Here is a 24,062-nt window from a genome sequence, read left to right as displayed (position 1 = left end):
CTACAAAAACTGCTGGAGTATTTCCAGAAAAGTCAGAACATTAATGTCCAATGTAATGCTGATCAGCTTATGCAGCTGCGTGAGAATACCGAGGTTAAACGTCCTGAAAAATTCAATCAAGTTGTGTAGTTCCCCGAGGGGAATGCACATGATTGTGGCTTTGTACTTTGTATCGATCTTCGGCCGCGTCACATCAACAGACGTTATAATATGATCCTTGTTGTTACCCTTCCTGGCACTCGACATTAAGGGGACATAAACAAGGACTGGTCGGCTGGGAGTCAGCATACTGTGTCAGAGTGCGGTATTCACGTCAAGATTTCGGCATGGTATCTCATGGGGGCTAAAATGCGCAATATATATATACAATAATCTTGAACTCAACATTGCACCCCATTCGGCCTTACCTCGCAAACTAGTGTCATATTAGTTTGATGTTAAACATAATACAAAGGGAGATAATCTGTCATCCAGATAAACAAGCTCGTTTATGGAAATGCCACTTACATGGTGCTGTTTAGAGCTGTTTGAAAGGTCATAGATCGGTATACTCAACAGCATGTGTCTCGACAAACAAACAGTTTGCTTTTAATTTTTTTCAGGCAATTACTCCTGCAAGGCAACGGCAGGGCAGTCTTCTAAGGCCATAGCTGTATCTCTCCTGGTGTATAAAGTCCCGGCTGTGACTCTGTCACCGTCTACTTTGTCCCTGCAGGAAGGTGATCAGAGGAACTTTACCTGCCAGGTTAACAACGCACCTGCTGTGAAGACGGTCCCGAGGAGTCTGGTCTGGTGCCAGTCAGATCAAGTTGTCACAGGTTAGTGTTTCATATGTGCATATGTTTTGCGTAAATTGGCATGTTGTTTGTTTGTTTGTTTGTTTGTTGTTTAATGCCGCACTCAGCAATATTCCAGCTACATGACGGCTTAATTGGCATGTGAATAGCAGCTTATGAATATTGAATGGATAAGAACGTCCATGCCGTAGGCGTTGTTGTAGTCGAATAGAGAGGATACATATTCCTTAGATACAACATGTGACCCATGGTGTACCTATATCCACTTTATACGAGGCAATTATAATAATACACACTGATATGCTTTGATCTGCTAAAAACACACAATAGTATTCTGTGAAAAGGAGGAGCCGTTCAATATAATTTGTTTTCCCTGATCAATCATGGCCAGCGAGCAATTTGTTTGGGAGGAAAACCTGAGAACAAGATAGTTTCTTTATTGGAATGAATTAGTTTTTTGACAACATCGAAACATCATTTTTCTTCAGTAGTATGACCCAGTAGTAAAACGTAGCTGTGAGCTTAATCTCGTGATTGGTTCTCAATGACAAATAAGTTCGCGTGTGTCGAATCAAAACAAATACAGCAAGACCCAGAGTGGCACCCGTACGGAGGATGAGGAGGCAGGGACATTCATTATATGAAGCCTGACCCCAGGGCGACAGATGGCCATGAAGTACATGGAATGTTTACATCTGAATAGAAGGAGCCCTGTGTGAGGTTCGAAACAATGTAAAGTGCATAATGCAATGACGTGGAAGGAGGCGTGGCGAATGACTTTGTACATATTGTGTACATAATGAGAGATAATTGTTGACATGCATGTATTGAAGCGTTGGAAGAATTAATGCCTAAAGATGTTAATGTATTGAGGTGTTGATGTTGAGATGTATTAATGTGTTCTGATATTGATGTATTGATGTATTGATGTTCTGTCATTGTTGCGATGATAAATTGATGTATTAGTAGAGATTTAGAGATAGATTATTAGTGCAAAATTAGAGTATGTGTAAGTAGGGTTAACCTTAACTACTGGGAAAGTGTATGTTAGAGGGACAGAGGGTGTATGTGAAGGATGTGAAGTATGTGTGAAGGATGTGAAGTGTGTGAAGTATGTGAAGTGTGAGTGAAGGATGTAAAGTGTGTGAAGTATGTGAAGTGTGTGAAGTGTGTGTGAAGTATGTGAAGTGTGTGAAGTATGTGAAGTGTGTGTGAAGGATGTGAAGTGTGTGAAGTATGTGAAGTGTGTGTGAAGTATGTGAAGCGTGTGTGAAGGATGTGAAGTGTGTGAAGTATGTGAAGTGTGTGAAGTATGTGAAGTGTGTGTGAAGTATGTGAAGTATGTGAAGTGTGTGAAGTATGTGAAGTGTGTGTGAAGTATGTGAAGTATGTGAAGTGTGTGAAGTATGTGAAGTGTGTGAAGTATGTGAAGTGTGTGAAGTATGTGAAGTGTGTGTGAAGTATGTGAAGTGTGTGAAGTATGTGAAGTGTGTGAAGTATGTGAAGTGTGTGAAGTATGTGAAGTGTGTGAAGTATGTGAAGTATGTGAAGTGTGTGAAGTATGTGAAGTGTGTGAAGTATGTGAAGTGTGTGAAGTATGTGAAGTGTATATGAAGTATGTGAAGTGTGTGAAGTATGTGAAGTGTGTGTGAAGGATGTGAAGTGTGTGAAGTATGTGAAGTGTGTGAAGTATGTGAAGTGTGTGAAGTATGTGAAGTGTGTGAAGTATGTGAAGTGTGTGAAGTATGTGAAGTGTGTGAAGTATGTGAAGTGTGTGTGAAGTATGTGAAGTGTGTGAAGTATGTGAAGTATGTGAAGTGTGTGAAGGATGTGAAGTATGTGAAGTGTGTGAAGTATGTGAAGTATGTGAAGTATGTGAAGTATGTGAAGTGTGTGTGAAGTATGTGAAGTGTGTGAAGGATGTGAAGTGTGTGAAGTATGTGAAGTGTGTGAAGTATGTGAAGTGTGTGTGAAGGATGTGAAGTGTGTGAAGTATGTGAAGTGTGTGTGAAATATGTGAAGTGTGTGAAGTATGTGAAGTGTGTGAAGTATGTGAAGTGTGTGTGAAGTATGTGAAGTGTGTGTGAAGTATGTGAAGTGTGTGTGAAGGATTTGAAGAGTGTGAAGTATGTGAAGTGTGTGTGAAGGATGTGAAGTGTGTGTGAAGGATGTGAAGAGTGTGAAGTGTGTGAAGGGTGATAGTGGAAGGTAGCTGAATGGGTGTGAGTGCATTGGATACATCATTGCCAACATAATTCTTAATCTTATTTAATAAATATATTCTTAATCCATATTTGGTTTGTGTTATTACTCCGTGTTGTGACGCATGGAGAGTTGTACCCTGGATATGTGAATGTGGTACAGGTGCTCCTTTTAGAGAAAAACGTTCCATCTTGACGCACTGACGGAAAACAATATTGTCTCTTAACAAAATCCCAAACTACATCCAGATTACAGTATACGATATTTGAAAATATGTGCACTGTATTACTTGACTCTAAATACCAAAATTGTGGCGGGGTAACAGATAACATGATTATTTTTCTCTTAGACCAATCGAAGATCGTGAGAGTGAGGGATGGGATGGAGATTCTGATGATGAACTCGTCCGACAGAGCTGGAGTCTACAAGTGTGGTGTCATCAATTGTACAGAAACAGCAACGCTTGTTATCACCAAACCTGAAGGTAATTTCTATTTCAGATGATCACGCATGTAACAATTGCCTTATATATTGTTTATTCATGTGTAACGTTTTATGTACCTTCGACAAATGTTGTACTTTGCTTGTGTTGACCATAGGTTGCTTTTTGCAAGAATGGTGACCAAGCATTCAAATATGGTCAGTTTAATTAATTCATGGGTGGAAACTGCCTTTAGGTATTTATGTGTATTAATGCTGCATCTGCTAACAGCCCCGATTAGTCTACTTGATAACATGACGCTGTTGTTATACACACTGAAATACTGTTTAAAGCCTTCTTTGATGCAACTCACTCATTTACAAGTTATGTGAATACTATTTTGCTTGGCTTCGTTGAAACCTACATCTACATAGCACTTAACTAACACAGGTTACATGTGGTATATCCTCAGTCATGATTTTTGGGCACGGTTGGTCTAGTAGTTTAAGGCGCAGCAACTCGCTGTGCAGAGTTGCGCCCCTTGGACATATGATTGTGGGCTATAATCCCGGTTTGCCACGATTATGTTTCTAGGTTTGTCAGCACCATACCCGTGCTTGTGGGTTTCACTGAAGTGGTAAACGTCTGAGACCTGCATCACTTCGGGCTTTCCTCCCACACGAAGCTGACCCGCCGTGATATAACTGGAAGACTGTTAAAAGCCGCGTTAAACCCAACTCACTCACTCACTCAGACAAGATGTTTTGTACCCGGTCAGAAGAGATGGTAATGTGACTGTGAACACTCTGGCGCCTTATGGGGTAGCTTGGGTTGTATGCTCCCAAGGGAGCTGATAATGACATTTCAGTGCACGCTGATCCAATGACCAGGATTATAATAGTGTAGCGTCATGGGCATTCCCTTGCTGAATGGAATAACGCAGTATCAATGGACATACTATTACCACGCACTCTCACACATCTGTACCAGCCGAAACTTGTTTATTCATGTCAGAAAAAAACTATGCAGTGTAATCATTGTCCAACTTCGTATCTATGACATGTATCTGTTTCCTACCTAAAGTCGATCTTACTTGTGGCTTGAAGTATGTGGTATGATCTCGGTGGAGAACAAGACATATCATAGAAATGTTGCGGGACACACAAAAGTCACTGGTGGAGTGAGTCGTCTTGTACGCCGCAATACCCAAACTTTATAACGTCGGCGGACATTAAGAAATGGGCTCCAAGTCACTATTAGTGCATGTTTAAAACCAAGACGTGTTAACTTGTTTCGTTTCAGTGATTGTAGAGGGACAGTGTAATCAGACGGATGGGACGTATATCCATGACAAAACAACGGTAGCAGTCCATTGTGATTTCAGAAGTAACACTTTTGCAAACCTATCTGTCTCTTGCTCGAGAAAAGGAACTGAGATGTCAAAGTCTGACCGAATTTCCTATGAAACTGGACGTCAGCCCAGGAAAGCTGGATTGTTCTATGCCCAGTTCCAATTTACTCCTGTCCTGCGCCGTGATAGAGGTAAGAAACAGTATTATGTTGAATTAAAGCGCCTGGATATCTTAATTACATATTAGAAATCCGATTGATTGTTTGATTATTTCCTCAAAGCTCTATCTCTCCTCTAACAATTCATCAGTTGCCCTTGCGGCATAAAGTCTTTTCATGAATTGTTCACTCAAACCTCCACCTGCATTCTTTCATGTAGCTATTGTTTACTTTTTTTGTTGTTTAACACCGGACTGAGCAATATTCCAGCTCTATTACGAAAGTCTGTGAATAATCGAGTCTAAACTAGTGATTGGCATTATGAGCATCGATCAATGAAATTTGGATGCGAGGGGTAGCCTAAACGTTCTAAACTTTGAGAATGATGTTTCTTCCCTTATCATTGTTAAGAGGTTGGCAGCGGGATTCAAAAGGGAAAGAGAGAGCCTTGAAGATGATCTAAAATCAGGACGACCTTGAAGACATGATATGATTAATGATGATCGACGAATCACTATGCCTCTCATAGCTAATACAGTAGGCATCTCTCATGAGAGAGTTGAGAACATTTTTTTCAAGGAAAAGGGTATGACAAAGGTTTCAGCACGTTGGCGTCCAAGTCTTCTGACTCCTGATTAGAAACGCCCCATCTTCATCATCCCTGTTGTGAATCTACGTCGTTTTGATACAGATCCAGCTGCTTTTGTTGTTCGATTTGTAATTATGAGCCTTTGGTTCACCACTATCGGCCAGACAGTCAACAGTCAACAACAGTCAAAGCAAGGGTAAAACAAAGTCTGTTCTGTTAGCTTGCATTGTGATCCTACAAACACTGTTGGAGTACCTGCAGAAAAGTCAGACCATTAATATCCAATGTAATACTGATCAGCTTATGCAACTGCATCAGAATACCAAGGCTAAACATCCTGAAAAATTCAATCGAGTTGTGTAGTTCCCCGAAGACAATGCACATGATTGTGGCTTTGAACTTATACATCATCCTCTGTAATCACCAAATTTGGCACCGTCAGATTTCTACCTCAAATGATGACATCATTTCTGCAGTGGAGAAGGTTTTCTACCGCCAGGAGGAAGCCTTCTACATCAATGGGATCCGGGCTTTTCAGCATCATTTGGTGAAGTTTGTTGATCTCAGATGGGATGATGTGTTAATAATTAGTAATCAACCCCATCAACCAATTCTATCCTAGTTAGGCTCAGATCTTTTCAGGCACCCCAAGTAAGATGACATGCAATCAACCAATCACCGAGACTGATCACTGATCCATTCAGTCGCCTCTTACCATAAGAACGGCTTGATGGGGTTCTTTCTAGGAATTTCCACGGGTGTATAATTTAGTGTCATATTGATGTCTACATGGCCTTTTTGGTGGAGGGTCTGCCCCTAGAGCGGAAGGTTGGAGTGTCGATCTTCGTCCGCGTCAGATCACCAGACGTTATAATATGATCCTTGTTGTTACCCTTCCTGGCGCTTGACATTAAGGGGACATAAACAAGGACTGGTCGGCTGGGAGTCAGTATACTGTGTCTGAGTGCGGTATTCACGTCGGCATGGTATCTCATGGGGGCTAAAATGCGCAATATAAATACAAAAATCTTGAACTCAAAATTGCACCCGGTTTGGCCTTACCTCGCAAACTAGTGTCATATTAGTTTGATGTTAAACATAATACAAAGGGAGATAATCTGTCATCCAGATAAACAAGCTCGTTTATGGAAATGCCACTTACATGGTGCTGTTTAGAGCTGTTTGAAAGGTCATAGATTGGTATACTCAACAGCATGTGTCTCGACAAACAAACAGTTTGCTTTTAATTATTTTCAGGCAATTACTCCTGCAAGGCAACGGCAGGGCGGTCTTCTAAGGCCATAGCTATATCTCTCCTGGTGTATAAAGTCCCGGCTGTGACGCTGTCACCGTCTACTTTGTCCCTGCAGGAAGGTGATCAGAGGAACTTTACCTGCCAGGTTAACAACGCACCTGCTTTGAAGACGGTCCCGAGGAGTCTGGTCTGGTGCCAGGCAGATCAAGTTGTCACAGGTTAGTGTTTCATATGTCCATATGTTTTGCGTAAATTGGCATGTGAATAGCAGCTTATGAATATTGTATGGATAAGAACGTCTATGCCGTAGGAGTTGTTATAGTCGAATAGAGAGGATGCATATTCCATAGAGACAACATGTGACCCACAGTGTTCCTGTGTCAACTTTATGCAACACAATTATAATAATACACACTGATATGCTTTGATCTGCTCAAAAGACGCAATAGTATTAGAAATAGAAAGGAGGAGCCGTTCAATATAATTTGTTTTCCCTGATCAATCATGGCCAGCGAACAATTTGTTTCGGAGGAAAACCTGAGAACAAGATAGTTTCTTTATTGGAATGAATTAGTTTTTTGACAACATCGAAACATCATTTTTCTTCAGTAGTACCCAATAATAAAACGTATCTGTGAGCTTAATCTCGTGATTGGTTCTAAATGTCAAATACGTTCGGGTGTGTCGAATCAAAACAAATAAAGCAAGGATAGCCGTGTACGACCCATGCGTGACGCATGGATAGTTGTACACTGGATTTGTGAATGTGGTACAGGTGCTCCTTTCAGAGAAAAACGTGCCATCTTGACGCACTGACGGAAAACAATATTATCTCTTAACAAAATCCCAAACTACATCCAGATTACAGTTTACGATATTTGAACATATGTGCACTGTATTACTTGACTCTAAATACCAAAATTGTGGCGGGGTAACAGATAACGTGATTGCTTTTCTCTTAGACCAATCGAAGATCGTGAGAGTGAGGGATGGGATGGAGATTCTGATGATGAACTGGTCCGACAGACCTGGAGTCTACAAGTGCGGTGTCATCAACTGTACAAAAACAGCAACGCTTGTTATCACCAAACCTGAAGGTAATTTCTATTTCAGATGATCACGCATGTAACAATTGCCTTATATATTGTTTATTCATGTGTAACGTTTTATGTACCTTCGACAAATGTTGTGGTTTGCCTGTGTTGGCCATAGGTTGCTTTTTGCAAAAATGGTGGCCAAGCATTCATGTATGGTCAGTTTAATTCATGGGTGGAAACTGCCTTTAGGTATTTATGTGTATTGATGTTGCATTCGCTAACAGCCCCAATTAGCCTACTTGATAACATAACAGTAGTAGAGGACCCCTCTTTAGAAAGCGGCACTCCCGGTTCCAGGAGGGCGTGCGCATCCAAGATGGTGGCACTTCCGGTTCCGAGGAGGGCGTGTGCGCCTCCAAGATGGCGTCACTTCCGGTTCCGGAAGTGCGTGAGCCTGCAAGAGGGCTTCACTTCCGGTTCAGGGAGTGCGTGCGCCTCCAAGAGGGCGTCACATCCGGTTCCGGGAGGGGTGTGCGCCTCGAAGATGGCGGCACGTCAGGTTCCGAGGGTCATCCCCCCTCAAGATGGTGGCAGCAGGAGGGAGGGAGGAGGAAGCAGAGAGGCGATGAGGCGGGAGAAGTAGGAGGAGGAGGACGGTGGGTTCTTTGTTTTGTTTTGTTGGTGGTGTAGGGTAGTTAAAGCAAGGACGAAAGCTATCTTTCGGGAGAGATTGGTGGTTCCATGAAAAGGGCCGTTTGGAGAAGATGAAGAAGATGACAAACACGAAGCCCGCTACGAAATCATTGATCATCAGTTAGAATTGCATGATCTGATGATGAAATCGAGTACCTTGTACCAAGGTTACTATGAAATGTTGAGTGCGAAAATAAGGGCCGTCAAAGCGAAACTGGAACGGGAAACAGGAACCGGAACCGGAACCGGAACTGGAACAGGAACAGGAACGGGAAACAGAAACTTATTTTTAGGCTGTGGCCCTCAGTCGTAGCAGCAGGGTGGCCAACGACCAATGTAGCTACAGTTAGGGCATGGCGTCCCCTGTGATGGTGCTGGCTCTTTTGGGTGTGGTGGAGAGGTCATGATATGTAACTTAACACCTCCTGTAGCTTGGTAGCTCTTGACGTGCGGCAGCCGTGGGGATCCGCTGTTCGGGGACTTTTTCCTCCTCCTTTTCCGGGGAATGTAGTTGGAGTGAATCCAGTCGGGGAGGCTTCCCGGGATGTCTGCATGGTTCGTCGTGACATGTCAGTCATTCACGAAGAGGATGATTCACAAGTGACACTGACTCCACTCGAGGGATCCCTTTTTTATAGGAGAGGGACCGGATCGAACATGGCTGCACGCTGATTGGTTCGACATGCAGCGCGCTGATTGGTCCACCATGCGGCGGGCTGATTGGTGCGTTCCGGTACCCTGCCTGAGCCTCGGTTTTCAAAACCGACCCGAGCCTTGTGTTTCTTTTCCATAGAAAATGGGTTTTTCCATGAGAATCCTGCTTCAACCAATCAGAGAACAGAACAGGGCGAGCAAACCTTTTGATTGGTCGACAACCCCGAAGCGTCTGATTGGTCAGATTTCGATCCTGTTTTTTCCTCAGAAAACACAACGCATATTTTTTTCAAACTTTTTAATCCCCACCCACATGAACCAACAAAAACAAAAGTCACAGGATGAGGGGGCGTCCTATGATTTTTGTGAACAGGATTTCTTTTGCCACTAGGGTGTGAACGTACGTCCTAAAAACGCAGTGAACAAGTGTCAGGTCAATAAGGGCAGAATGGTTGGTTCTTTTGATATAGGGTACGCGTCTGGGCACTCAGTCGAAAGGCAGGCATCTCATCCACAGGAACAGAGGTAGACACTTTGGTATGAAACCATTCTAATACCATGGCATCATTCTTGTGGGTGTCCTTCCAGTCCAACGTATCTAACACTTGATTAAAAGTCCATCCACGCACGCGATAGGTCAGCATGTAGAGACAGTACACCCCACACAACGTGCTGTATTCAGGTTGTAAGGGGTGTGGATTCAATCGTTGTTCCATCTGACCCATGCGTTTCAAAGTCTCTTTAAAAAGGGGTAATGAATACAGTCCATAGCTATCCATCATTTCCACGGATCCAGGAGCTGGACGGTAGATGCTCACCCAGTGTGTGCCAGGTTGATCACTTGAATCTGTGTTGACAACATATGCTTTGGGGTAAAAGGGATCATCCTGTTGCCATCCTAGTCTGGCAAATTCATCTCTGGCCGGAGTGCCTCGGTAGATGGTATGAAGTGGCTCGTCCTCAGCCATGATGGCTTCTAAAGGTGCTCACCCGGAGTGGTTCATCCATGGTAGGAGGAGGATAAGGACCGTCCGTCGCTGCTCTTTTTTATACCATCATCGCATTCCGGAAACGATCTATTTCCAGAACATTTTCATATTCCTCATAGCAGATGAGGGTGACCGGATTATAGAGAGCTTGTCCAAACTGGATTTCCAAACCCAACTTGCCAGTGTGTCGAGGATAGTTGATGCCTTCATCAGCGCCAAGATCTGGGGTGAGATCCACCACCCAAAAGGTCAAACCTTGATCAAAGGCCATAGGAGTCAGCTCACAGGTCTCAGGCCGCCACAGCTGCCCCGTGTTTTGGAACAGAATCATGTAGACTTGTTTCAAATGGGCGCTGTTGTTGCTGAAGTTGCTTTTCATTTCCATGCCATGGACTTCCTGACCATTGACTTTCAGCTTCATCATGGTGACATGGTTGTGTTTGAAGTTGTACAGATTCTCCTCTTTGCTTCCTACATAGGCACTATTGTCCACCAGTCCCAGGACCACGCGTCCCTCTACCGCCTCTCGGGATGTCATGGGCAGTCACTTGCACACAGGAAAGGGGATACTTGGCAGTCACCCCAGCGTTCAGACTAGACACATGTGTTTCTCAGACAGCAGGATCGATGTTGAGTTGACGGACATAATATTCGGCTTTGGTCAGGGCTAGTTTGTAGACACCATCAGCAGCACACATGAAGAAGAACTCATCAGGACTTCGTAGCAATTCCAGTTTCATAGGGACACCATCCAGCAGATAAGTCTTGAAGAAACAGGTCACAGTGTAGACGTCCTGTCAGTTCCACTTCTTTGGTGGGCATGATAAGATCGCGTCGCGTTCTGACGCCCGTGTTTCTTGCATTCGCATCTGCATCAGGATTGAAGGCGTCCATTTTACCAGCATCGTCGGCAAACCATCCAGTACATCGAAGGTGAGATGTTTTCGCTCCTGTACCATAACTCAGAAGGGTTTCCAGAAGGGCAAGTGCCCACGGAAGGTGTGATCTCCAACTGATTGTGTCTCACTTGCATCTGCACTTCGCGAAACAGAGAATCCATCAAGTTGTTGACTGTCGATACCGGGTTATCCGCCACTGTGGTATCTGTACCATCTTCTTTCGTCAACCGTAGACATACTCTCAGGTATCACTGTTTCAAATCAATGGAAGCATTCACTGGATTGGAAATGTTAAACTGGAGTGGTCCTGCCACAGGGGACTATAGCGAATCCACTGACCCTCTTGCACCGAGGTGGACACTGGGGTTACGGTAAAGAGATCCAACTGGGCCTTTGAACATTCGCAAGCATCTCGATGCATCATAATGATGGATGGATGGATGGATGGATTTTTCTCTCTTGCTCTGCCTTGAAGGACGTGTGGTCAGGTTGAAAGTCTGATGAGAACTGACCTTTGAACCCTTCCTCATTTCCTTTTACGCTGTTTCTGATGGAGGTGTGGGGACGGCTTTAAACCTTCCCCATTTGAAATGGCACGGGTCGGCCCGTTTCATCCATCATACAGAGTTTGATACCATCAAAGGAACCATGCCGCAGTCCGAGGTAGTGAATGTGCTGAGGGCTTTTAATCACCACACTGTCGTGCATCATCTTTTTTGACACGGGCACGTGGATCAGCAATGGAGCCATCGTATTGCCGAACAATTTGATCTTCGACCAGGTCGGTGTAAATGTACATGGTATCAAATCTTGACAGGCGATTCGCTTTTGTATCACCTGTGATTTCCACATAGCCACCTACCAAAGGAGTAGTAGCCCCCACTTGCCACTGGGCCAAAGCACTTAAGGGAAGAGACGTCTCTGGGTAGGTTTTATACTCCTCCTCACCGAGGAGCGGTAGTTGAACAAATCGAGAGTGGACTTGGCATGATCACTTCCGTACCATAGAGTGATCCGCAGGAATGGAGTGCTACCTCTTCAGGTGCTTGGAATCGCACCTTCCCATCTCCAAGCATGTCAAATTGTAGGCTATCTCGGGGATACCAGGCAGCAATGACAAACCGTCTGCCATCACTTTGGACGCTGTCTGAGGGATGTTCTTTCAAGACGCCCATAATATGCTCCTGAATCAGATGAATAGACGCCTTTCTCGATAGGAATCTTCTTGCTTTCGTAACAGATGGCTCCATACTGTGTCAGTGGTATAGCGCTCTCCGCGCTTTCATACACAAGGGATTTTTTTTCATGGTCAGGTTCAGTGCAAACCAGTCAAAGGATGGAGCGACGTTGTACCATGTCATCGGAAAGTGAATTTCGCTGACTCCTACCTCCAACTGTCCATGGTGGCATCACTGAGCAGGGTCAGGTAAGTCTTGTTTCGAAAAAAAGGTGGCAGCCATGACGTTGTGAGCTAGGGTAGAAAACTCTGGGTGGATGAGGTATCAGGTTGAAGTCTTTTGGCGGATGTTGTGGGGATGTCTGGTGAGGCGGTCAAGATGGGCGGTGGAGGTATGTATCCCCAAAAAATGGAGAGACGGGCTGTCCACAGCTCTTTCTCTCTGTGATCCAAGGCCAACTGAACCATGCTCATGATGATCATGTCATATATCACCATGACCTGTTGTTGTTGTTCCTCCATGTAGTCTAACACCCGAATTTCTGACAGGTCGCTGACCAATGGTCCGATGCACACGCCGGTTGTATGACTTGACCAACTGGGGTAAGACTTTCAAATAGTGTCTGGTCCAATGCTTAGTAAAGTGTCGCCACATTTTTTTTCAGCGTCCTTTGAAACCGTTCCACCACAGCTGCTTTCGTTTCAGGATTTTGAAATGAATGCCATGCTTCATCATTAGAGCCTCGAAAGGGCAGTTGCCAAATTCTCTGCCTTTGTCTATTTGCAATGGAACAGGTTGTCGACCTTTGGCTTGTTGCATCAGCAAGGTTTGAAAAACTTCGGTCAAAGCAGAACTGTTCTTGGCTTTCAGGGGTTACACCCATGCCATCTTTGCAAACACATCGATCACGCACAGCAGATATTTGAATCCTTGGTTGTCGTCTTGAAAGATAATCATGTCTGATTGCCACAATTCATCGACGGCTCCCACACAATAGCAGTCTCTTCCAAAGGAGCGTCTGGCTAGTTTGTGCAAGGTGGAGGTACTTTGGGTTTGCAACCAACGCTTGATTTCACTTTACGATGGGATGGTTTTCTTCTTACTTTTACTGGTTCTTGCATCTTAAGCGTGGAGCCGTGCTGCTTTCCACAAAGGTCGCCAGCCGCCAAAACCTCTTCTTCTTCTTCTTCTGCTTGTGGATCCATCTGCCGCTGCAGCCTTCTTCTCTTGGGGTGTCTTTGCGGGGAGCGCTTGGGGAGGGGCGACTGGATGGGGGGTGTCCTTGGCGTGGGGTGAGAATGGTGTTGCTGCTGCTGCTGCTTCTGCATCCATTGCCATCGTTGAGGATTTCCAATCATTTCATGGGGAACGTGACTGCTGGACAAATGGTGACTCAAAAGGGTCCACCCTGCCGGCCCCTCTTTGGTTTTCTGGTGACGCACTAAATCGTTGATCAAGTCAACCATGTGTGTGCCAGGGATGGGTTTCCCTTCCACAGTCAGGGTTACCTCTGAAGGTAAGTCGGGATTGTTTTGAATCCTTGTCATCAAATTCATGGCTTTACTGGACATGGCTTTAGGAACACTCATGACCACTTCGACGATCACTTGTTGAGGAGGGCCAGGTCTACCTGGGATGTCCATCGTTGGCGGCGTTGGTGGTTTGGTGGTGGTGGTGGTGGTGTGGTGCTGTTGGCGCTGCAACTCTAGCATGCGTTGCAGCAGTTGGTTGTATTCTTGTTCCCGCAGGTGAAAAGGGTGCTGTGACCTCTGCATCAACACGTCCATCTCTTCAAAATTTTGGAGACGTTTCTTTTCCAAAAGAGGGGTGTGAATGGTCTGATGATGCCGTTGTTTGGCCGCCTGTAGACTTTGCCATGTGTCTTCAGGCACCAACACCATTTTTTTGCGTGGGTACTTCATGGTGACACACCACACACTGATTCCGACCTTCCTGGTGTCACCCTCTTTATGACCTTCCTCCAAACAGAGAGGCTAGGGTAGAACCAATAAGAAGAATGAGTCCTCCTAATAATCCTCCTCTACTTTGAAGAAGTTTTCGGGACTTGTTTTTGCATGCGCATATTCAAGACTTTGCTGTGCCGTTGACGTTGAGTCGTGGTCATGGGAATATTGCCTGCATACAAGTTCACCACACATTCACAAAGGCTACGGATGAGATCGGAGCATTTTTGAGAATGGCTTTGCGCATCGTGTGAGCAGCAGCACACAAATGACACAGAGCATGTTTCTGTTTCCTGTGGCACCGAGACATCTTTCCTGCATGACGGTGTTAGCCTCAATGAGGCCCCTGATCTGCAGCCTCTCTCTTGCTGTTGACGTTGAGTCGTGGTCATGGGAATATTGCCTGCATACAAGTTCACCACACATTCACAAAGGCTACGGATGAGATGGGAGCATTTTTGAGAATGGCTTTGCGCATCGTGTGAGCAGCAGCACACAAATGACACAGAGCATGTTTCTGTTTCCTGTGGCACCGAGACATCTTTCCTGCATGACGGTGTTAGCCTCAATGAGGCCCCTGATCTGCAGCCTCTCTCTTTTATCAGACAGTGGCAGGAGGGAGTTGCAGCTGTTGTTGATGTGCCTTTTTGGACTTTCTTTTGGTGCACATTTGCACCATCTGCATGAGTGCATCAGCTTGATACACTTTCGTGAGAGGGTCATGAGGGCCCTTACTCCTTTGGGCTTCCTTTGGGCTTTCGTCGACGTCATCGTTGTCGTAGGTCGTCGTTCCTGTTTTTTAGAGGAGAGGTGCTTGAAGATGATGTTGCCATTGCAAGAGGATGTGTGTCAAGACCCTTGCAAGTGTTCCACTACCGCTGCGCTGCATCAGGTAGCCAAGACATTCATCCATAGCTATATGTGGATTAACAATCTTTATGTCTCTGCAACCACGCCTCATGTTGAGTTTTAAAGGGGACGCGTCCTGCTCTGCATGACGGCAAGGGTTGTCGCATCCCTTGTTCAAAACATAGACGGTCTCTTGTCTTTTTTATTCTTTTGCGGGGACTTCTTCTTCTTCTTCTGCTGCTGCAGAGGTTGAAAGCGTTGAAGATCGTGGGAGGGTGGTGACGAGGGTGGCGAGGGTGCTGATGATGTTGAAGGTCGTTGTGGTTGCTGCTGCTGACGATGCATGTTCATGGGTACCATCGAAGAGTGAGATGGTCAGTGCAGGGGACACAAGTCCCCGTAGCAATGAGGGGGTGTAGACCATGTCATAGAGATCCTTCATTACCATCTCTTGGTCTTTGTTCTTTCCCTTCGTAGGATGAGTCTGTTTCCGTCTTCGTCCCATGATGACTGTGACTCAACTGAAGGAAGGTCAGTGGGTTCGCATGCTTTTATGAAAGTCTCCTCTCCTCATCTCATGGGTTCCGCACAAACACGATATGCATCTCTGATCTCAAAAACAGGCTGAACGTACGCGCTGTTCTTGCAATGTGGTGGGCTTCAAGTCCAAGAACAGGTAAGTGTTAGGCTCTCAGGTGGTGTCTTCATAGACTTCACGCAGAAACACCTGACGAGCCAGACGGTCGATCCGCGATGCATGTCTCGGATTTTTAAAGAGGACCATGTAGTGAGCATTCTGAGTGAGATGTGTTTCAGTGATGACTTTTCTTGGTGAACAATAGTAGCACTTCCGTTTCTTCTTCTTTCATATTGTCACCCAGCAAATCATCGATGACCAGCCAATGTGAGGCCACCTCTTTTTCAGGCTGTGCACAAACTCAAGAGTGACCCCTAAACAGTCTGCCATCTCTTCCAGCTCATGATGGAGCGGTTGCCATTTACTGTACACCCACACGATGCGATGGGGTGGCGTATCCAACACCTCGGGACGATGCATCTGCTCCATACATGATTTCATACAACTTTTTCAGATCCCGTGATGTAGAGTCAAAGGGGACGTCATGACCTCTTCCTTCTCACCATGCGACATCATCCTCCTGTGTTCGGGGTGACTGACACCAGGCAACTGAGCCTTGCTAGCATGGCCTGACTCTTTTATCTATTTTTGCACAGTGAGCAGGGCATGGTACAATCTCCGAACACGTCTGTCTTCCAGATAAAACGCCAACAGCCAACACAACGATGCTTGGTGGGTTGGGTCACAAGATCGTTTCCATGCTGAAGTCCTCTACGAACGATCTGATGGGGGTAATGCATCCCGATTTTCTTTGCCTCTTCACCAGACCGTTGTCCCTTTATCAATTCTTTCATGGTGTCAAAGTTCAGGTGTTGTTGATTTCTGTACTTCAAGGTGAACCCTTGCACTTTGCTGAAGGTCGTGCTGGGTCTTGCAATCATTAACTGATAGGCATAGTTTTGGGGACCTCCTGACCTTCTGACCTCCTGACCACCTGACCTCCTGACACAAACGTCTTGATGGTATATGTAATATGACGCTGTCAGTGTCGAAATACAAGGCCCTGTGACCACACAAGCTCAGGGTCTTGTACAGCTTGAGACGAGCTTGTGCGGTGACCCAAGCAGCCGCGGCGACATTGAAATTAGGATGAGGTGTTTGGAATTCTTCTTTGCGGGTATAGGTCACCTCCACCCTATGTTTGTTGATGACAGTGATATCATCAATGGTATTTCGTTCATCTCTCAAAGGTACTTGCAGGATCACTCATATAGATGGTCTGACTATAGTCTAAGCGCTGTCAATAATTGCCCAAGAGCGAATTAAGATAGAGCTTGGCAAGAGCGCAGAGTCCGGAATTCTTCCTGATGTTGTCGTTGTCCAACCGGATGCCTTCTTTCTGATAGATCTCCTTGATGTAAGCATCGTGATCGGTACATCCCTCGGGGTATCCACTTGCTTCGAGCTTCAGCGTGAAAAAACGGTCGATATAGGGGGCAAAGAGTCCTCCTTCCTGGGTGTTGGGGTCATACTTCTCAAAGGTGTTGAAATGCCAAGCATTGTAGATCAAGAAGGACTATGTAGCCATACTTCTCCACGACTTCATGGAGTTCTACGGTGGTGTACATACCCTACCAGGCCCTCTCTTCATCCGTGTGCTCTCAGGACGTCTCTGACCGGGTATCAGCACACGTGCGGCACAAAGGAGTGAGCAGTTTTCGGATGATAGAGCTGTGTTGGGGGTAGGACACGACATTGGAAAAGACCTTTCAGAACAAACAATGTCTCCACAGGGGGTCGATTGAGGAGGGTCTGGTGTCCCGTGGGAAACTCTCCAGTCTTACGTGCGGTCTTGTAACAGGAGCGGCAATCATCCCAGAAACAACCCATAAATTCATAGACAGTGTCTGTTGCTGGATCGTAGCCATCCACACTGTAATGATGTTTACCCTCTACGCACGTGAATGTCTTTTCACCTCCATTCTTGGCGTGCTGGATGTGCAGATCAGGGTCGATCTCCATGAGATAACATAACCAGTTCATACAGGCCTGGGAATATCTTCTCTTGGGTTGGAAGGCTTGAGTTTGAAGAACCGCCATGGTTTTGGGTTTCAGATCATGTTTTCTGAAGGTTTTCACGCTGAGCGTAGGGAGTATCATCGCCTCTGCAAAAGGGATCCATGCGATCCGTCCTGATGAAGTCCTCTTGGAAGTTAGCGCATCCACATCTCAAAATATCGACATTGCTCTGGCAGTAGGCTAAGAGTTCTTCTTGCAAGTCAAACAAGGCTACTTCTTGAACTTTATTGGTATGCAACCGGAGGAAGGCAGTGCGTTTCGTGGGAGACATGTCATCGGGATCGTACATGTCAGCTGGAGGATATGGAACCTCTGTAGGTCTGGTTGGCCTGGGTATTTAACAAGTGAGGAAAATACCCTTTCTTCAGTTCATTCAGTTCAAAGGTCTCTGGAAATGTTTTCAGCGGCCGGGGTAGGAAATTCAAATTGTCTTTGAAACACAAGCGTCACACGGTCGTCAGTAAAATCTGTAGCCCTCTCCGAATCTAGGCTGGGGGTTTCACCAGATGCGGGAGCATGCGCTTCATGATCAAGTGCAGATCATACCCCGGCACGTTATGAGCAATCGCATAAATGATGTCATCCTTCTCAAGTTGCTGGACGGGTGTGTTCTTTGCCTTCTTCGTCTCCTCCTCCTCCTCCTCCTACTTGGGTGGTTGACGTCACCGACGCTTTGAAGGGGGCTTGCTTGAGAAGGTTCTGTCATGTTTGCTTTTGCCTAGGCGTGCTGCTGCCCCATTGCGTCCGTCATCCTCTTGGTTCCTCTTCTTTTTTTCGGACAGGGTCATCAACCATGCACACACATCGTCTACCATGGTGGGGGCCTTGAAACACTTTCTTGCAGCTGGGGCCATAACCTTCCATGGACAGTCTTCGCACAACTCCTTTGTTGCTTGACCACTGTCCACATCCTAAATATGCTACGCACAAATTCGGGAGGTGCACCCCCGTCTCTTGCGTACATTCAAAATCATGGTAGAGGAATATGACGTTGTCTCGTCGGACTTGGTTGTAGCATCCCTCCTCCTCCTCCTCCTCCTCCTCCTCTGCATCATCGGCTTCAAGGAAGGGAGTGACGTAGCATGGATGGCCTGGGGTCATGGGTTCTTGACACACTAAGCATGGAGGTTGCTCATCTGAGGACTTGTGATGGGCCATGGGTGTCTCCAAGACGCAGACAAGCTGAAAACAGGTTGGGCACCTGTGAATCGATTGACATGTGCTAGGTCCTCCCTCTGACGGTGACTGAAGATGTCAGGTGTAACAGCATTGATTTCGGAACCATCGTTGGCATGTCAAGCAAGAAATCCCATGATCTTCCTTGGGGCCGCAAGGGGTGGAGTTGAGGCATGCATGGCAGTGGTATTGCTTGCAACAGGGATGTTTTTCATGACGATCATAACAGTGGTCGCAGAGTTCGCAGTAATGCTTAGACCCATGAAAGGCTGCCATGGAAGTGATCATATCAAAGTGGTCATCATGATGGTATAAATCTGCGTCGGGTGGAGCCTCATCACACTTGCACAATAGTCTCTTGAACACATCATAACTGTAGACTTTCAGTTGATAGTTCCTTTGGGCCAAGGCACTTCCCACACGTTCAAGTTTGTCCAGGCCCTGACAGCTGCCTTCAGGAATGCCAAGGCACCGAAACAATGCAACGTGCCTGTTTACCTTGAACGTTGACTCCATCTGTTCTCGTCAGTCTCATTCTCTGGCAGTCCCATTCTTAGGTCAGAGGGTTTGTCTTCTGAGCATAACGCAGTGCCACCACAAGAGCTCTTCCCAAACAGGATTGATCTTCCTTCTTGATCTGTACAAAGCACTTTTTGCGTTTTAAAAATGATTTCACTCAAATCACGTTATTCAGACGCCCACTGCCTGATCCTAGCTCGTTCGGATCTGCTACATGTACTAAGGTCACAACCATGGTGGCATCGATGGCAAGGTCTTGGTTTGACTGTTGGACTTTTTCCACAGCATGCAAGATATCTTTACCATGGAGACCTTTATCACTTCGGGCTTTCCTCTCACACGAAGCTGACACGCCGTGATATAAATGGAATACTGTTAAAAGCGGTGTTAAACCCAACTCACTCACTCACACAGGCAAGATGTTTCGTACCCGGTCAGAAGAGATGGTAATGTGACTGTGAACCTTCTGGCGCTTTATGAGGTGCCTTGTGTTGTATGCTCCCAAAGGAGCTGATAATGACATTTCAGTGCACACTGATCCAATGACCAGGATTATAATAGTGTAGCGTCATGGGCATTCCCTTGCTGAATGGAATAACGCAGTATCAATGGACATACTATTACCACGCACTCTCACACATCTGTACCCGCCGAAACTTGTTTGTTCCTGTCAAAAAAATCAATGCAGTGTAATCAATATCCAACTTCGTATCTATGACATTTATCTGTTTCCTACCTAAAGTCGATCTTACTATGGCTTGAATTATGTGGTATGATCTCGGTGGAGAACAAGACATATCATAGAAATGTTTCCGGACACACACAAAAGTCACTTGTGGAGTGAGTCGTCTTGTACGCCGCAATACCCCAGCTTTATAACGTCGGCGGACATTAAGAAATGGGCTTCAAGTCACTATTAGTGCATGTTTAAAACCAAGACGTGTTAACTTGTTTCATTTCAGTGATTGTAGAGGGACAGTGTAATCAGACGGATGGGACGTATATTCATGGCAAAACAACGGTAGCAGTCCATTGTGATTTCAGAAGTAACACTTTTGCAAACCTATCTGTCTCTTGCTTGAGAAAAGGAACTGAGATGTCAAAGTCTGACCGAATATCCTATGAAACTGGACGTCAGCGCAGGAACCCTGGATTGTTCTATGCCCAGTTCCAATTTACTCCTGTCTTGCGCCGTGATAGAGGTAAGAAACAGTGTGATGTTGAATTAAAGAGCCTGTACATCTAAATAAGGTATTAGAAATCCGATTGATTGTTTGATTATTTCCTCAATAGCCCTTGTGGCATAAAATGTTTTCATGAACTGTTCTCTCATACCTCCACCTGCATTCTTTCCATATAGGTATTCATGTAGTTATTGTTTACTTTGTTTGTTGTTTAACACCGGACTGAGCAATATTCCAGCTCCATTACGGAAATCTGTGAATAATCGAGTCTAAACTAGTGATTGGCATTATGAGCATCGATCAATGAAATTTGGATGCGAGGGGTAGCCTAAACGTTCTAAACTTTAAGGATGATGTTTCTTCCCTTTCATTGTTAAGAGGTTGGCAGCGGGGTTCAAAATGGAAAGAGAGAGCCTTGAAGATGATCTAAAATAAGGACGACCTTGAAGACATGATATGATTAATGATGATCGACGATTCACTATGCCTCTCATAGCTAATACAGTAGGCATCTCTCATGAGAGAGTTGAGAACATTCTTTTCAAGGAACAGGGTATGACAAAGATTTCAGCACGTTGGCGTCCAAGTCTTCTGACTCCTGATTAGAAACGCCCCATCTTCATCATCAAACAAACAATTTGCTTTTACTTATTTTCAGGCAATTACTCCTGCAAGGCAACGTCAGGGCAGTCTTCTAAGGCCATAGCTGTAACTCTCCTGGTGTATGAAGTCCCGACTGTGACGCTGTCACCGTCTACTTTGTCCCTGCAGGAAGGTGATCAGAGGAACTTTACCTGCCAGGTTAACAATGCACCTGCTGTGAAGACGGTCCCGGGGAGTCTGGTCTGGTGCCAGTCAGATCAAGTTGTCACAGGTTAGTGTTTCATATGTGCATATGTTTTGCGTTAATTGGCATATGAATAGCAGCTTATGAATATTGCATGGATAAGAACGTCCACGCCGTAGGAGTTGTTAGAGTCGAATAGTAGAGGGACATATTCCTTAGATACAACATGTGACCCACGGTGTACCTATATCCACTTTATACGAGACAATTATAATAATACACACTGATATGCTTTGGTCTGCTTAAAACACACAATAGTATTTTGTGAAAGGAGGAGCTGTTCAATATAATTTGTTTTCCCTGATCAATCATGGCCAGCTAACAATTTGTTTCGGAGGAAAACCTGAAAACAACATAGTTTCTTTACTGGAATAAATTAGTTTTTTGACAACATCGAAACATCATTTTTCTTCAGTAGTATGACCCAGTAGTAGAACGTAACTGTGAACTAAATCTCGTGATTGGTTCTAAATGACAAATACGTTCGGGTGTGTCGAATCAAAACAAATAAAGCGAGGATAGCCGTGTACTACCCATGCGTGACGCATGGAGAGTTGTACACTGGATTTGTGAATGTGGTACAGGTGCTCCTTTCAGAGAAAAACGTGCCATCTTGATGCACTGACGGAAAACAATATTGTCTCTTAACAAAATCCCAAACTACATCCAGATTACAGTTTACGATATTTGAACATATGTGCACTGTATTACTTGACTCTAAATACCAAAATTGTGACGGGGTAACAGATAACATGATTATTTTTCTCTTAGACCAATCGAAGATCGTGAGAGTGAGGGATGGGATGGAGATTCTGATGATGAACTCGTCCGACAGAGCTGGAGTCTACAAGTGTGGTGTCATCAATTGTACAGAAACAGCAACGCTTGTTATCACCAAACCTGAAGGTAATTTCTATTTCAGATGATCACGCTTGTAACAATTGCCTTATATATTGTTTATTCATGTGTAACGTTTTATGTACCTTCGGTAAATGTACTTTGCTTGTGTTGACCATAGGTTGCTTTTTGCAAAAATGGTGACCAAGCATTCAAATATGGTTAGTTTAATTAATTCATGGGTGGAAACTGCCTTTAGATATTTATGTGTATTAATGTTGCATTCGCTAGCAGCCCCGATGAGTCTACTTGATAACATGACACTGTCGCTATACACACTGAAATACTGTTTAAAGCGTCGTATGATGCAACTCACTAATTTACAAGTTATGTGAAATCTATTTTGCTTGGCTTCGGTGAAACCTTCACCTACATTACACCTTAACTAAAACACAGGTTACATGTGGTATATCTTCAGTCATGATTTTGTTGCACGGGTGGCCCAGTCGTTTAAGACGCTGCAATTGGCTGTGCAGAGTTGCGCCCCTTGGACACGCCAGAAACCTATGATTGTGTGTTCGAATCCCGATTCGCAACGAGTATGTTTCTAGGTTTGTCAGCACCATACCCGTGCTCGTGGGTTTCACTGAAGTGGTAAACGTCTGAGACCTGCATCACTTCGGGCTTTCCTCCAACACGAAACTGACACTCCGTGATATAAATGGAATACTGTTAAAAGCCGTGTTAAACCCAACTCACTCACTCACACAGGCAAGATGTTTTGTACCCGGTCAGAAGAGATGGTAATGTGACTGTGAACCTTCTGGCGCCTTATGATGTACCTTTTGTATGCTCCCAAGGGAGCTGATAATGACATTTCAGTGCACACTGATCCAATGACCAGGATTATAACTGTGTAGCGTCATGGTCATTCCCTTGCTGAATGGAATAACGCAGTATCAATGAACATACTATTACCACGCACTCTCACACATCTGTACCAGCCGAAACTTGTTTGTTCCTGTCAGAAAAATCAATGCAGTGTAATCAATATCCAACTTCGTATCTATGACATGTATCTGTTTCCTACTTAAAGTCGATCTTACTTTGGCTTGAAGTATGTGGTATGATCTCGGTGGAGAACAAGACATATCATAGAAATGTTTCCGGACACACACAAAAGTCACTTGTGGAGTGAGTCGTCTTGTACGCCGCAATACCCCAGCTTTATAACGTCGGCGGACATTAAGAAATGGGCTTCAAGTCACTATTAGTGCATGTTTAAAACCAAGACGTGTTAACTTGTTTCGTTTCAGTGATTGTAGAGGGACAGTGTAATCAGACGGATGGGACGTATATCCATGGCAAAACAACGGTAGCAGTCCATTGTGATTTCAGAAGTAACACTTTTGCAAACCTTTCTGTCTCTTGCTTGAGAAAAGGAACTGAGATGTCAAAGTCTGACCGAATTTCCTATGAAACTGGACGTCAGCGCAGGAACCCTGGATTGTTCTATGCCCAGTTCCAATTTACTCCTGTCTTGCGCCGTGATAGAGGTAAGAAACAGTGTGATGTTGAATTAAAGAGCCTGTACATCTAAATAAGGTATTAGAAATCCGATTGATTGTTTGATTATTTCCTCAATAGCCCTTGTGGCATAAAATGTTTTCATGAACTCTTCACTCAAACCTCCACCTGCATTCTTTCGATATAGGTGTTCATGTAGTTATTGTTACTTTGTTTGTTGTTTAACACCGGACTGAGCAATATTCCAGCTCCATTACGGAAATCTGTGAATAATCGAGGC

At 44.9% G+C, this 24,062-nt stretch overlaps 1 protein-coding gene across 1 annotated transcript in view; it reads left to right on the top strand.

Annotated features, from left to right (window-relative positions):
- Window positions 1–24,062, top strand: part of LOC139475974 (uncharacterized) — an 89,116-nt gene that overhangs the window by 20,870 nt on the left and 44,184 nt on the right. Inside the window, exons 8-13 of the mRNA XM_071259196.1 lie at window positions 603–818; window positions 3,349–3,483; window positions 20,350–20,589; window positions 21,230–21,445; window positions 22,190–22,324; window positions 23,572–23,811. Of these exons, the coding sequence (XP_071115297.1) occupies window positions 603–818; window positions 3,349–3,483; window positions 20,350–20,589; window positions 21,230–21,445; window positions 22,190–22,324; window positions 23,572–23,811 (1,182 nt within the window). The remainder of the gene's footprint in view (window positions 1–602; window positions 819–3,348; window positions 3,484–20,349; window positions 20,590–21,229; window positions 21,446–22,189; window positions 22,325–23,571; window positions 23,812–24,062) is intronic.

Source organism: Haliotis cracherodii, unplaced genomic scaffold (genome assembly GCF_022045235.1).
Source record: "Haliotis cracherodii isolate W230 unplaced genomic scaffold, xgHalCrac1.p SCAF_3, whole genome shotgun sequence".
Taxonomy (NCBI): Eukaryota; Metazoa; Mollusca; class Gastropoda; order Lepetellida; family Haliotidae; genus Haliotis; species Haliotis cracherodii.
This window is presented reverse-complemented; position numbering and strand designations above follow the sequence as displayed.